Source organism: Drosophila bipectinata, chromosome 2L (genome assembly GCF_030179905.1).
Source record: "Drosophila bipectinata strain 14024-0381.07 chromosome 2L, DbipHiC1v2, whole genome shotgun sequence".
NCBI lineage: Eukaryota > Metazoa > Arthropoda > Insecta > Diptera > Drosophilidae > Drosophila > Drosophila bipectinata.
Genome location: NC_091736.1, coordinates 15,310,767 through 15,324,640, shown reverse-complemented (window position 1 = coordinate 15,324,640; position 13,874 = coordinate 15,310,767). Strand labels below are relative to the sequence as shown.

The 13,874-nt window shown below is 37.0% G+C and overlaps 2 protein-coding genes across 2 annotated transcripts; one reads left to right on the top strand and one right to left on the bottom strand.

Annotated features, from left to right (window-relative positions):
- Positions 1–963: 963 nt before the first annotated feature.
- On the top strand, positions 964–2,126 carry Tengl1 (Testis EndoG-Like 1). The gene is made up of 2 exons (XM_017242216.3): positions 964–1,250; positions 1,310–2,126. Exons 1-2 carry the CDS (start codon positions 1,083–1,085, stop codon positions 2,096–2,098), a joined length of 957 nt encoding a protein of 318 aa, XP_017097705.2. The 5' UTR covers positions 964–1,082; the 3' UTR covers positions 2,099–2,126.
- Positions 2,127–2,529: 403 nt separating this feature from the next.
- LOC108125868 (trypsin alpha-3-like) lies at positions 2,530–7,174 on the bottom strand. The gene is made up of 2 exons (XM_043211546.1): positions 6,869–7,174; positions 2,530–2,943 (listed from the first exon to the last, which is right to left on the bottom strand). Exons 1-2 carry the CDS (start codon positions 7,172–7,174, stop codon positions 2,530–2,532), a joined length of 720 nt encoding a protein of 239 aa, XP_043067481.1.
- Between the last annotated feature and the right edge of the window lie 6,700 nt (positions 7,175–13,874).

Here is a 13,874-nt window from a genome sequence, read left to right as displayed (position 1 = left end):
GACTTGGCTAGGCAAGTGGCCTACGTGAAAACGTTTTAATTATGCAAATTTGGGCGAGCCATGTTGATTAGAAAATCCACACGACGGAGCGAGACTAGAAAATCAACGAGTCCTTGACAAACCCAAAAAGGAGGCTGCACCTCAAGTGGTCCGCCAGGCATCAATCAATATGCAAACTGAACGTCGGCCCAAACCAAACAGGGCCCGGCCCTCAGTGTCCCCTGGAGGCCAATGAAGTTGGCAAACCACCAATTAGTAGGTAGAAATTAATTGGCAATGCCTCGCGGCTGCCTCGAGTCGAAAATTGATGTGGAATCGAAATTGGGGCACCTGGGGAAAGAACCCTAAGTTTGAGGCCTGGTAGCCAGGACATTTGACGTCTTAATTTTCACTTCCGTTAGTAATTAAAGTTTACTGAATCAAGGATTATTGCATTATTTTATTATTATTTCTTTACCGTTTAAACTTTCTGACAGGAAATTAAAGTTTTCTGGTCAAAACCTAAAGAGCTGTAAAGCCACAACTAACGTTTTTGAGGATAACAAAGTACGATGAGATTTGTAGAATAAATCTTGACTCTGTTTTTGGTTTAGTCAGGCATAGTCAGGCGTAACCTCCTCAACCCCACGAAAATGCTTATTATGTACACAGTTCAGGGAGGGAGAAACGGGGGCAAAGGACCCTTTGTCCTGGGGGCTTTTTAGTTTTCAGTTTTCGACGCAGTGACGATGACTGTAACTTTTTCTATTGACTTAATGCAGTTGGCCAAGTGCAGCCAAGTGTTGCCTTTGAACTCGAAAATGGGGTGTCTTGTCGCCCGAAAACTTTAAAGATTAACGGCCGTAAAAGTCAAGAGGACCCACCAGCACAAAACAGGATTTAAGGTAATTTCTCCTCAATAAAATATACAAATTTTTAACAGTTTTGGGTAGTAACTTTTTAGAGAAAATCCTAGTTACTTTTTGTATATATTTCACGGATATAACTTGGAAAATAGACGCACACATATTTATAAATTATATGCTATTCTAAATCTTTACTTGTATATATATTTAAATAATCAAAATTTGGATAGTTGATGGATGGAACCAAAGATGGGGAAGGGCATCCTGGCAATGTTGGCGGCCACCGCAGGATCCTTCTTTGCATTGGGCGCTTATTATCAGCACAGCGAAGTGATGAGGAATATCCAATACTTAGAACAGCGGAATCCTCATGCCTATTTTATTCGTCGCAAGCTGTATGATTTGGTGAGGGTTTTTTTTTAATTATAATATCAAATATTTCATAATTGTATATGACGTACTAGCTGGGAATCTTTAGAGTTAGAGCCTCCAGCATAGAGATAGACGATTCTAAGGCAGAACGGAAGCATAAGCTGGGTGGAATCATGAAGTATGGATTCCCCAGCATGAATGAGATCAGTCTGAACGAGATCTTTGACTTTGTAACCTCATTCGATCGCCGCAACTCTGCCATACAGTGGATGTGTGAACGGGTAGATGTCAACAATCGGCCTCTTTATGAGGACAGAGTCTCCATAGCTCCATGTGGCGCCTTTAGCCAGTCGGAGGCTTCGAGGGTTTTCTTCTTGTCCAACATTAAGCCCTTCATGAACCGTGGTTTCAATCTCGGCGTGTGGGACCGTTTGTTGCGACACGTCAACGAAATGAGCAAAAATCATGGAACCATTTATGTCTATACCGGATCCATTTACTTGCCACGAGAAATGAAGGCAGACAGCTGGTTCCTGGAGTACCAATCGGAGGACCGCTTCATGGTCGCCGTGCCCACGCATTTCTTCAAGGTTCTCGTTATCGATCCAAAATTCGGTCCCGATGACACACCATATGCCGAGGCGTATGTGATGCCCAATACGCCTCTAAACAATAATGTCGAACTGAAGACCTTACTCAGCGATATCCGAGACATTGAGAACGCCACGGGCTTGCGGTTCTTCGAGGGTCTCGATCGCAACTTTGTCAACACCCTGGTGTCCTCCTCAACAGAAGCTTCTGTCGAGAATTTAGTCAAGAATGCACCAAACAATCCAGTGGATAATAGTGCTTTAGAGTCGTACAGTAGTGCCTTACAGTAAATAAAATTAGTACATTGGAACATTGTGACTCCTTGCCTTTTTGTATATTTTGCACAGGACCCTTCTTATCCTTTAAAAAAATAACCACAAAAAAAATATTTGAATGTATTCACCGATTTTTATGCAGGTTGATGAAGAATTGATCTTTGCATCGTTTAAGAAGAATCTCTTAAAAATTTCCTTCAAGCTACCTTCAATTCCCAATTCCTTAAAAAATGTATTCTCTTGGCGGGGGCATCACATCACTGTCACTGTCCGACAGCTCACAGGCATCAACCCTGTTCTCCACATAACTATTGATTTTCTGTAGGACTCGCAGTTATTCGGACATGGCTTCAATGTCCAGGGTATCCTTGGAATTCTTCTGTGCAGGGGCCCGGCTGAAAATCGCTACTCATTTATTCGACTCGACTATTCATTTATTGTTTTATTTATAAATATAATTCGTCAACTGCTCCTAAAATCCACTGGTGGTAGTAGGGAACGCTGACATATTTTGTCGGCCCGTCGCATTTCCCAGTTGAAACCACACCCACCACCTGGTTATTTACAACCAAAGCTCCTCCGGAATCTCCCTCGCATGCTGTTTTTCCCTTTGATCCGGCGCATATGATTTTCTCATAAAGCCATGGAAATATGGAGCACTCATCGGAGGACAATATGGTAACATTGATTCCTTGCAATATGATAGGTTTCTCTTCCACATCAGGCGAGATCTTGCCCCATCCGGTGATCAAGGCCTGGGCTCCAGCAGGAGGTGCGTACGTAGCCAGTGCAATAGTTTGAGCTGAAGGACCAATTTTAACGGGATTGCTTAATCTCAACACAGCAATGTCGTTGAGAAACTGAAGGTTGTCTGTATTATGATCTTGATGTACCACAATCTTCGCAACGGTGAAAAGTTGTCCTCCTTTATCTCTGCTTGAAGAACCAACTCGAACCCCATATGTTTCCAACTGTGTCAAATTTACACAATGAGCGGCCGTTAACACAACTTCTGATTTTATTAGTGAGCCACCACATGTAAAATTTTTTAAATCTTCTCTCCATTCGAAATAAACTTGCCAAGGAGCCTTTTCTTTTGCGGTATTACTTCCTCCAATGATACGATTTTTTGAATGGTTAATGTGTCCTGCCAAGAGGACATTAGCTGCCATTAACAAGAGAAGCGTCGTAATGAACATCTTGACCTGGTTCGATTGGGACTACTGCATTTTACAGCCAAGAAAGCTTTTAATTTATACAAAAAACTTATCTGCATATTACCTCATGTCTAACTTTAGTTTCACAAAAGGTATTTTTGACATATAAGAATGCGGTGTTTTATGATAAATTTTTCAATTGGTGAAGCAATGTATAGAGTTATAACTTTTAAGTAGAAAATAATAAATCAAATACTTTAAGATTATATTCGTAGTTTTTTTAAGCAATTAAATTAAATGCACTTTTAAGTCATTTTTTAAAAATAGATATTATGTCTCGGGTGGAAATTTCTTCAATCTAGAATTCTTAATACTTTTAAGTTTCTGAAACCTATTTTATTAAAGACGGATTGTATATAGTCCAAAAATAACGGACGCAATAACTGCAAGTTTTCCCTTAACAACTAATGAACTTCCAGAGTTTTCCAGGAAACTCGTTTTTTTTAGAATCTGTCCGCATGCTGGACGAAATATTCAAGTACTCCATTTTCAATATAATCGGCATCTTGTCTGACTGGTCTGTCTGGGGAAACACTTCGTAAGTGTAAACCTTTTGGCCAAACTGGATTTGTTTCGGCCAAAGAAATGTTGACTTTTGGGCGGAATGGCTTACTTATCCGCATACTGGCAATATCCTGTTCAATCAAATGTATCTTATAGTCCTCTTTAAACCGAATAGCGGTAACATTTTGAAGAATTCCTCCAGAAACTTTCATTGATGATCCTGCACGAATCTGAAAATCCTTTGGTTTTCGTCTAGAAATACGATGCGCTGCTGTTATTACAAAGAAGTTTTTATAGACGGAGCCGCTCGAAATATGTGATCTGCAAGGAAACTTGCCAAGGAACAACTTAGGTGCTTCCTTAGAAACCACTTTGATGTCTGCATGGTAATGCCAGAACTTTATAAAAATTCTAAAAAATATTTGTAGATTTTGCTTGAGATTAATAAAGAAGCGTTTTTTGAAGATTTTTTTTAAACATTTCTTGTTTATTCATTTACATTTTACAGTTTCACCATTTTCTTATTTTTACAAATATAACGCTTCAACTGCCCCTAAAATCCACTGATGGTAGTAGGGAACGTTGACATAGAATGTTGACGCATCACATGTTAGAGGCCCAGCAGAAACCACACCCACCACCTGATTATTTACAACCAAAGCTCCTCCGGAATCTCCTTTGCATGTTGTTTTCCCCTTTGATCCGGCGCATATGATTTTCTCATTAATCCATGGAAATATGGTGCATTCATCGGAGGGCACAATGGTTACATTGATTCCTTGCAATATGATAGGAGTCTCTTTCACAAAATATACGATCCTGCCCCACCCGGTAATCAAGGCCTGGGCTCCAGCAGGAGGTGCGTTCGTAGCCAATGCAATAGTTTGAGCTGAAGGACCAATTTTAACGGGATTGCTTAATCTCAACACAGCAATGTCGTTGAGAAACGTAAAATTATAATCTTGGTGTACCATAATCTTCGCAACGCCGAAAAGTTGTCCTCCTTCGTTTCTTTTTGAAGAACCAACTCGAACAGAAAATTCGATAACTTGTCCCTTAGGAATTACACAATGAGCGGCGGTTAACACAATGTCAGATCTTATTAGTGATCCGCCACACATGAATGTAATTGATTGTTCATGTCTTTTTAAAAAAACCTGCCAAGGAGCTGTTTCGATAGCTGTATTACTTCCTCCAATGATACGATTTTCAGGATGCCCAATGTGTCCTGCCGAAAGGACATTAGCTGCCATTAGCAAGAGAAGTGTCTTAACGAACATCCTGAACTGGTTCGACTGGGACCACTGGATTCAATGATTTTACAGCCAAGTAGGCTTGCAATTTATACTGAAAAATAATCTGTACTTTGCCTCATGTCTAAATTTAGTTTTCCAAAAGTATTCTTAAAATATAAGAATGCGGGTTTTTTAGATAAATTTTTCAATTTGTGAAGCAATCTAGAAAGTTATAGCTTAGAAAATACTGAAGCAAATATTTTTAGATTATAGTACTGGTAGTTTTTGAAAAGCAATTAAATTAGCCAAACGTTTTCCATTAGCGCTTATTGAACTTTAGGATCTGCCAAGAAACACGGTTTCTAAGGATCTTTCCTCTAGCTGGACGAAATATTCAAGTACTCATTATTTGATATAATCGGCGACTTAATGGGTAAAATGTCTGGTCTGTCTGGGGTGAAAAGTTACTTAAAGTACAAAACCGGTTAAAACGGCAACTTTACCACCAACTGGATTTATTTCAGCCAAAAAAATGATTTTTTTTTTGACGGAATGGCTTACCTAATTGGATGATAGCATTTAGAAGAATTCCTCCATAAACAATTATTGATGATCCAGCATGAATCTAAAAATGAAAGAAAAGCTAACTTCAGGCGGAGCCAAAGTTGATATACCATTGCAGGTAAAACCGGATAGACAAACATCGGATATACATAGTTGGCAGCTCCTTATGAGAATATCATAATAAAACCAATTAATTACAATAAAATATCTAAAAAAAAATCACAAGCTTCTATCTTCAAAAATACCAAAGTTGATATTTTCAGTTATATGGCAGCTATAAGATATAGTCGGCCGTTATGATATTTGGTAGGATGGATTAAATGATTAAAAATGGAATCTGTACCAAGTTCCAACTTTCTATATTCAAAAACACGAAAGTTGCGTCATTTCCGATTGTTCAGATATTATATATGGCAGCTATAGAGTATAGCCGATCGATCCTTATGAAATTTTGTATGTCGTATTATTTTCCCAAAAATAGCATTAGTAGCATCTGAACTCTCTAACTCTTTAAACACCAAAGTTAAAGCATTTCCGATCAATCAGTTGGATTGCAGCTATAGGATGTACATAGTAGATCATTTTGAATCTTTTAGGTCTCTGAAAGACATTTTGTTTAAGACGTATTTTATGTGCATAAATACTTTTAAAATGACGGACGCCATAACTGAAAGTTTTCCCTTAACAACTAATGAACTTCCAGAGTTTGCCAGGAAACACGTTTTTTTAGAAGCTATATAATTATTCTATAGTCCGCATGCTGGACGAAATATTCAAGTATTTTAAATATACTCGGCATCTTTACGATTTATTATAACTGGTCTGTCTGAGGTAACACTTCTTAAGGTAACAAAACCTTTTGTCCAACCAGTTGAATTGGCAACTTCATCCCCAACTGGATTTGTTTCGTCCAATAAAATGCTTTCTTTTGTGCAGCCACTTAACCGCTTAATGGCATTATCGTGTTCAGTCGAACGTATCTTATAGGGTAGAATATAGTATTTTATAGACGGAGCCACTCTCAATATGTGATACTTTGATCTGCAAGGAAACTTGCCAAGGAAAAACTCAGGTGCTTCCTTAGGAACCTTTTTCTTTCTTAAGAAGAACCTTTTTTTTTTTGAAAATGTAACATTTCTAGTTTATTTGTATCTTAATATTTACAAATATAATTCTTCAACTGCCCCTAAAATCCACAGGTGGTAGTAGGGAACGCTGACATGCTGTGTCGGCCCATCGCATGACCCAGTAGAAACCACACCCACCGCCTGGTTATTTACAACCAAAGCTCCTCCGGAATCTCCTTTGCATGCTGTTTTTTCCTTTGATCCGGCGCATATGATTTTCTCATCGGTGCACTCATCGGAGGACAAAATGGTTACATTGATTCCTTGCAATATGATAGGAGCCTCTTTCACAAAAGGCGAGATCCAGCCCCATCCGGTCAACAAGGCCTGGGCTCCAGCAGGAGGAGCGTACTTAGCCAGTGCAATAGTTTGAGCTGAAGGACCAATTTTAACAGGATTGCTTAATCTCAACACGGCAATGTCTGCATTATGGTGTTTCACCATCTTCGCAACAAAGAAAAGTTGTCCTCCCTTGACTCTATTTGAAGAACCAACTCGAACCGTATACGTTTCCAATTGTGTCAAATTTGCACAATGATCGGCAGTTAACACCACGTCTGGTCTTATTAGTGAGCCACCACATGTATGTGTGTGTGAGTCTTCTTTCCATTCAATATAAACCTGCCAAGGAGCCTTTTCGATTGCGATATTACTTCCTCCAATAATCCGATTTTTTGGATGGCCAATGTGTCCTGCCGAAAGGACATTAGCTGCCACTAGCAAGAGAAGCGTCTTAATGAACATCTTGAACTGGTTTGATTGGGACTACTGCAGTTTACAACCCAGAAACCTTTTAATTTATACAAAAAAATTATCTGCATTTTACCTCATGTCAAAATTTAGTTTAACAAAAGGTATTCTTGAAATATAAGAATGCGGATTTTACGATAAACTTTTCAATTTGTGAAGCAATATAGAAAATTAAAAGTTATAATTTTTAACTTTTTAAATAGAAAGTCATAAATCAAATACTTTAAGTTTATACTGGTAGTTTTTGAAAAGCAATTAAATTAAATATCTTCAAAATAGAATTTTTAATTTTAATCCTTTTAGTCTCTAAAACCTTGATTAAAGACGTAATGTATTTTCTTCAAAAATGACGGACGTAATAACCGCAAATTGTCCATTGACAACTAAAGAACTTCCAAAGTTTGCCAGGCAACTCGGTTTTTTTAGAATCCTTTCGCATGCTGGACAAAATATTCAAGTACTCAATTTTCAATATAATCGGCATCTTTGCGGTTATACGATTTTTTGAAAATACAAGATAACAATTAAGGTAACAAAACCTTTTGCCAACCAGTTGAAATGGCAACTTCACCACAAACTGAATGTTTTTCCGCTAAAAAACGGATGTCTTTTGGAAGGAATGGCTTACTTAATCAGATGATGGCAGTATCGTTTTTAATCGAATTTATCTACAGTCCTCGAGGGACCTTAAAGAGGTAACACTTAAAAGAATTCCTCCAGAAATTTTAATTGATGATCCAAAATGAATCTGAAAGGTTTCTGGTTTTTGCCCAAAACAAAATGCGCTGCTGCTTAAAAAAAGCTGCTTATAAATGTTCTCAATATCCATTTCGGGTTTCTCCCATATTCTAAATTTAAAGAAAAAAGAGCCGCTTGCAGTTAAGATGGTATATATATATCGCAAATATCGTATATTGGTCGATTTTTATAAGCATTTCAGTAGAAACTTCTTGGAATACAAAATTGAAAAAAAGTCACAAGCTTCTAGCCTCTATCTTCTTTAAAAATTCCAAAGTTGGGTCATTTTCGATCGTTCAGTCATATGCAGCTATGCAATATAGTCTCATCCTAGTCTCCTAGTCATTCTTTTTTGGCAAAAATTATTATTCATTCAGCAATGGTATAAAATTATTACAAAAATATTTGTCTATTTTGATGCTGGTCAATGATGAAACTATCTATAAATCTTTTTAGGTATTCCGCTCAAAAATTGGATAAGAATTGGAAAAGAGCCATCGCGGGGATCATACTGCCACCACCAAAAAAATGTCACAAAAAATATTTTTCGCTTTGATTTATTTATTTATTTTCTTTTATAATAAGTAATTACTTTAAGTACTTTATCAATTGCTCCTAATATCCACTGATGGTAGTAGGGAACGCTAGCAAATTCTCCTGCCCTTTAACATGAATTATCTCCAGCCGAAACCACACCCACGACTCGATTATTAACAACCAAACCTCCTCCGGAATCTCCATCGCATGTTGTTTTTCCATTTGATCCGGCGCATATGTTGCCCTCGATCGCCCCTAGAAGGAGGCACATCGCCCCTAGAAGGAGGGCTCCAGCAGGAGGTGCGTACGTAGCCAAATCAATAGTTTGAACTGAAGGACCAATTTTAACAGGATGGCTTAATCTCAACACAGCAATGTCGTTGAGAAATCGACCTTCCCTTTCGTCTATATCAATATATTCGTGTACCAGGATCTTTGCTACGTTGATATGTTGTCCTCCTTTGTTTTTGTTTGAAGAACCAGCTCGAACAGTATACTTTGCTAGTCTATTAGAACTTATACAATGGCCGGCTGTTAACACAATGTCGGGACTTATTAGTGAGCCACCACATTTATATGTATAAATTAGTTTGCGTTGTAGCAAATAAACCTGCCAATAGCTGTCTCGATAGCTGCATTGCTTCCTCCAATGATTCGATTTTCAGGATGGCCAATGTGTCCTGCCGAAAGGACATTAGCTGCCATTAGCAAGAGAAGCGTCTTGACGAACATCCTAAATTTGTCCGATTGGAACAACTGGATTGAATGATTTTACAGCCAAGCAAGCTTGTAATTTATACAGAAAAATAATCATCATTTTACCTCATTTCTTAATTTATTTTCACAAAAGGTGTTCTTTAAATATAAGAATGTGGAGTTTTAAGAAAACATTTTTAATTTATGAAGCTGTCTAGAAAGTTATAGCTTAGAAATACATAAATAAAAAAGCATTAAATATAAGGTTTTCAAACAATGTTTTGAAAATTATAATATTGTCTCAGCTACAAATTTCTAGTTTTTTAGTTTTAACTATTTTAAGTCTCTGAAGTCGATTTTATTAAAAACAGAGTGTATATACTGGATACAGTAATACCGGACGCAAAAGCCATAATTTTTCCATCAACGATTAATGGACTTCTGGGGTCTGACAGGAAACACGGACGAAATATTCAAGTATTTGGATTTCGATATAATTGGCATCTTTACGCTTATACGACTGTTTGAACTGATATGACTGGATCAAAACGTATGAAATCAACAAAAACCTTTTGGCCAACTATTTGAAATGAAAACTTCACCAACTCGATTTTTTCACCCAAAGAAACGGTTTCCTTTAAAAGGAATGGCTTACTCAATCGCAATACTTAATCGTTTTCAATGAAACTATCTTATAGTCCACGTGGGACCGTATAGCGGTAACCTTTTGAAGAATTCCTCCGGAAGCTGTTATTCATGATCCTGCCCGCATCTGAAAACCTTTTGGTCTTCGTCCAAAAGCACAATGCGCTGCTCTATATAAGGACCTAATGTTTTAAATGATGTTTGTTACTATTTTTTTCAATAATCGGATTATTATTGGCAAAGTTATAGACTTTGCAGGGGGCAACAGTGTGGTATCTTTTTGTACTCATTTGAAGAGGATCCTCCTCATCCCTTTAAGGGGGCATTTATTTATTCTTTTTATATTTATAAATATAATTCTTTAATTGCTCCTAAAATCCACTGATGGTAGTAGGGAACGTTGACATAGATTGTTGGAGTATCACATGTTCGAACCCCAGCAGAAACCACACCCACCACCTGATTATTTACAACCAAAGCTCCTCCGGAATCGCCATCGCATGTTGTTTTCCCCTTTGATCCGGCGCATATGATTTTCTCATTAATCCATGGAAATATGGTGCATTCATCGGAGGGCACAATGGTTACATTAATTCCTTGCAATATGATAGGACCCTCTGTCACAAAATGCAAGATCCTTCCCCATCCGGTGATCAAGGCCTGGGCTCCAGCAGGAGGTGCGTGCGTAGCCAGTGCAATAGTTTGAGCTGTAGGACCAATTTTAACGGGATTGCTTAATCTCACCAAGGCAATGTCGTTGAGAAAAATAGGCGTATTGTCTATTTTATAATCTGGGTGTACCACAATCTTCGCAACGGTGAAAAGTTGTCCTCCTTTGTTTTTGTTTGAAGAACCAACTCGAACAGAAAATTCTGCTGGTCCATTAGAAATTACACAATGGCCGGCTGTTAACACGATGTCGGGTCTTATTAGTGAACCACCACAATCAGAAATCCAACCTCTTTCAAGTTTTTGTAAAAAAACCTGCCAAGGAGCTGCCTCGATAGCTGTATTACTTCCTCCAATGATACGATTTTCAGGATGGCCAATGTGTCCTGCCGAAAGGACATTAGCTGCCATTAGCAAGAGAAGCGTCTTAAAGAACATCCTGAACTTGTCCGATTGGGAAAACTGGATTGAATGATTTTACATCCAAGCAAGCTTGTTATTTATACAGAAAAATAATCTGCATTTTACCTCATGTCTAAATTTAGTTTCGCAAAAGGTATTCTTAAAAAATAAGAATGCGGGTTTTTAAGATAAATTTTTCAATTTGTGAAGTAATCTAAGGAGTTTAAAGTTATAGTTTATTACTTTTAAGTATAAAATCATAAATTAAATGCATTCAGATTATAGTTTTGTTTCTTTTTTAAGAAATTAAGTTAAGTACGCTTTTAAATAAATTTTTGAAAATAGATATTTTGTCTCTGGTAAACATTTTTCAAAATATGAATTTAAAATTTTAATAATTAATTAATAATTTTAATAAAATTTTAAATTTTAATCATTTTAAGTCCATTTTATCCGTTGACCCCATTTGGACAGAAAGCTTATACTCCATAAATGAGGGACGCAATAACCGCAAGTTTTCCCTTAAAAACTAATGAACTTCCAGAGTTTGCCGTTTTTTTAGAACTTTCCACATGATGGAAAAAATATTCAAGTACTCAATTTTCAATACAATTGGGATCTTAACGGCTATGAGATTTTTTGGTAACAAAACTTCTTAAGGTAGCAAAACCTTTGGCCAACCAGTTGAATAGGGAACTTCACCCCCATCTGGATTTATTTTGGCCAGAGATATACTCTTTTTTGGAAGAAATCGCTCGTTTAATCGCATAATAGCAATATCGTTTTCAATCGAATATATTATATATCGAACGTATAGCGGTAACATCCTTTAATCTCCTTTAAGAAGCTTGCCAAGGAACCTGTTCGATGGCTGTATGGTGATTCCAGAATTAGCACCAATCCGTTAAAAATACTTGAGTACCATTGAGTGTTTGTCTTGTTCGTTTAAAGAATCAAGTAGATATATTTTTTATGAACTATACTTTTCCATCAAAGATTTTCCCAATATACATTTCGGGCCTCGGCCGACAATTGAATGCACCAAAATATCCAATGGATAATAGTGCCTAAAAGTCGTACAGAAGCGCCTTACAGTAAATAAAGTCCATAAGTTTGGGTTCTATGTTTTTAACGATGTTTTTTACTATTTCGTTCAATAATCGAATTGTTATTGGAAAAGATATTGGCATAGACTTCGCAGTATGGTTCCTTTTTGTACCCTTTTGAAGAAGATCCTCCTCATCCCTTAAAGGGGACCCCAATTTGATTTTTGAAAATTTGATAAAAATTCGAATATTTGAAAAAATATTTTATATATTTTTTGTTGCTAATGTTTAGTGAAGAAGCTTTTTTTTGACAATTTTATTTTTCATTTATTCATTTTTGTATATTTATAAATATAACTTCGCAACTGCATCTAAAATCCATTTGTGGTAGAAGGGAACGTTGACAAAGACTGTTCGCGTATCACATGTTTCAAGTCCAAAAGAAACCACACCTACCACCTGGTTATTTACAACCAAAGCTCCTCCGGAATCTCCAACGCATGCTGTGTTTCCTTTTGATCCGGCGCATATGATTTTCTCGTTAATCCATGGAAATGTGGAGCACTCATATGGGGACAAAATGGTAACATTGATTCCTTGCAATATGATAGGAGCCTCTTGCACATAAGGCGAGATAAGGCCCCATCCGGTGATCAAGGCCTGGGCTCCAGCAGGAGGTGCGTACGTAGCCAGTGCAATAGTTTGAGCTGAAGGACCAATTTTAACGGGATTTGTAATTCTCAACACGGCAATGTCGTTGAGCTTAGTGCGAATATTATAATCCTGGTGTACTATAATATTCGCAACGGCGAAAAGTTGTCCTCCTTCTTCTCTGTTTGAAGAACCAACTCGAACAGAAAATTCGATAACTTGTCCCTTAGGAACTACACAATGAGCGGCGGTTAACACAATGTCGGATCTTATTAGTGATCCGCCACATATGTATGTAATTGATATTTCATGTCTTTTTAAAAAAACCTGCCAAGGAGCTGTTTCGATAGCTGTATTACTTCCTCCAATGATACGATTTTCAGGATGGCCAATGTGTCCTGCCGAAAGGACATTAGCTGCCATTAGCAAGAGAAGTGCCTTGGTGAACATCCTGAACTGGTTCGATTGGGACTACTGGATTCAATGATTTCACAGCAAAATAAGCTTGTAATTTATACTGAAAAATAATCTGCATTTTGTCTCATGTCTAAATTTAGTTTCACAAAAGGTGTTCTTTAAATATAAGAATGCGGGGTTTTAAGATAAGTTTTTCAATTTCTGAAGAAATCTATAAATATAGAACTTTCTAAGTAGAAAACAAAAAATTAGATATTTTTAGACTATGTCGGTAGTTTCTAAAAAGCAATTAAAATGAATACAATTTTAAATATATTATTACAAAGTTATTATATTGTCTTTGACTAAAAATTTTTAAAAAAAAAGGAGGTTTAACATAAGCCTTTGAAATCTCAGAAATCTATTTGAATAAAGACGGAACACTTGCATATACTCCAGTACTGATTTATGAGCTTCATGCCTTTTTTTCAAACATTTGAAGAGATTTTCTTTGGAAATCCTTCTCCTCCTAAAGCGGATATAACTTTGTTGGCAGAGTTATAGATGTTACTGAGGGCTTTAAAGATCATTCCAATAAATATTCCAATAAACTC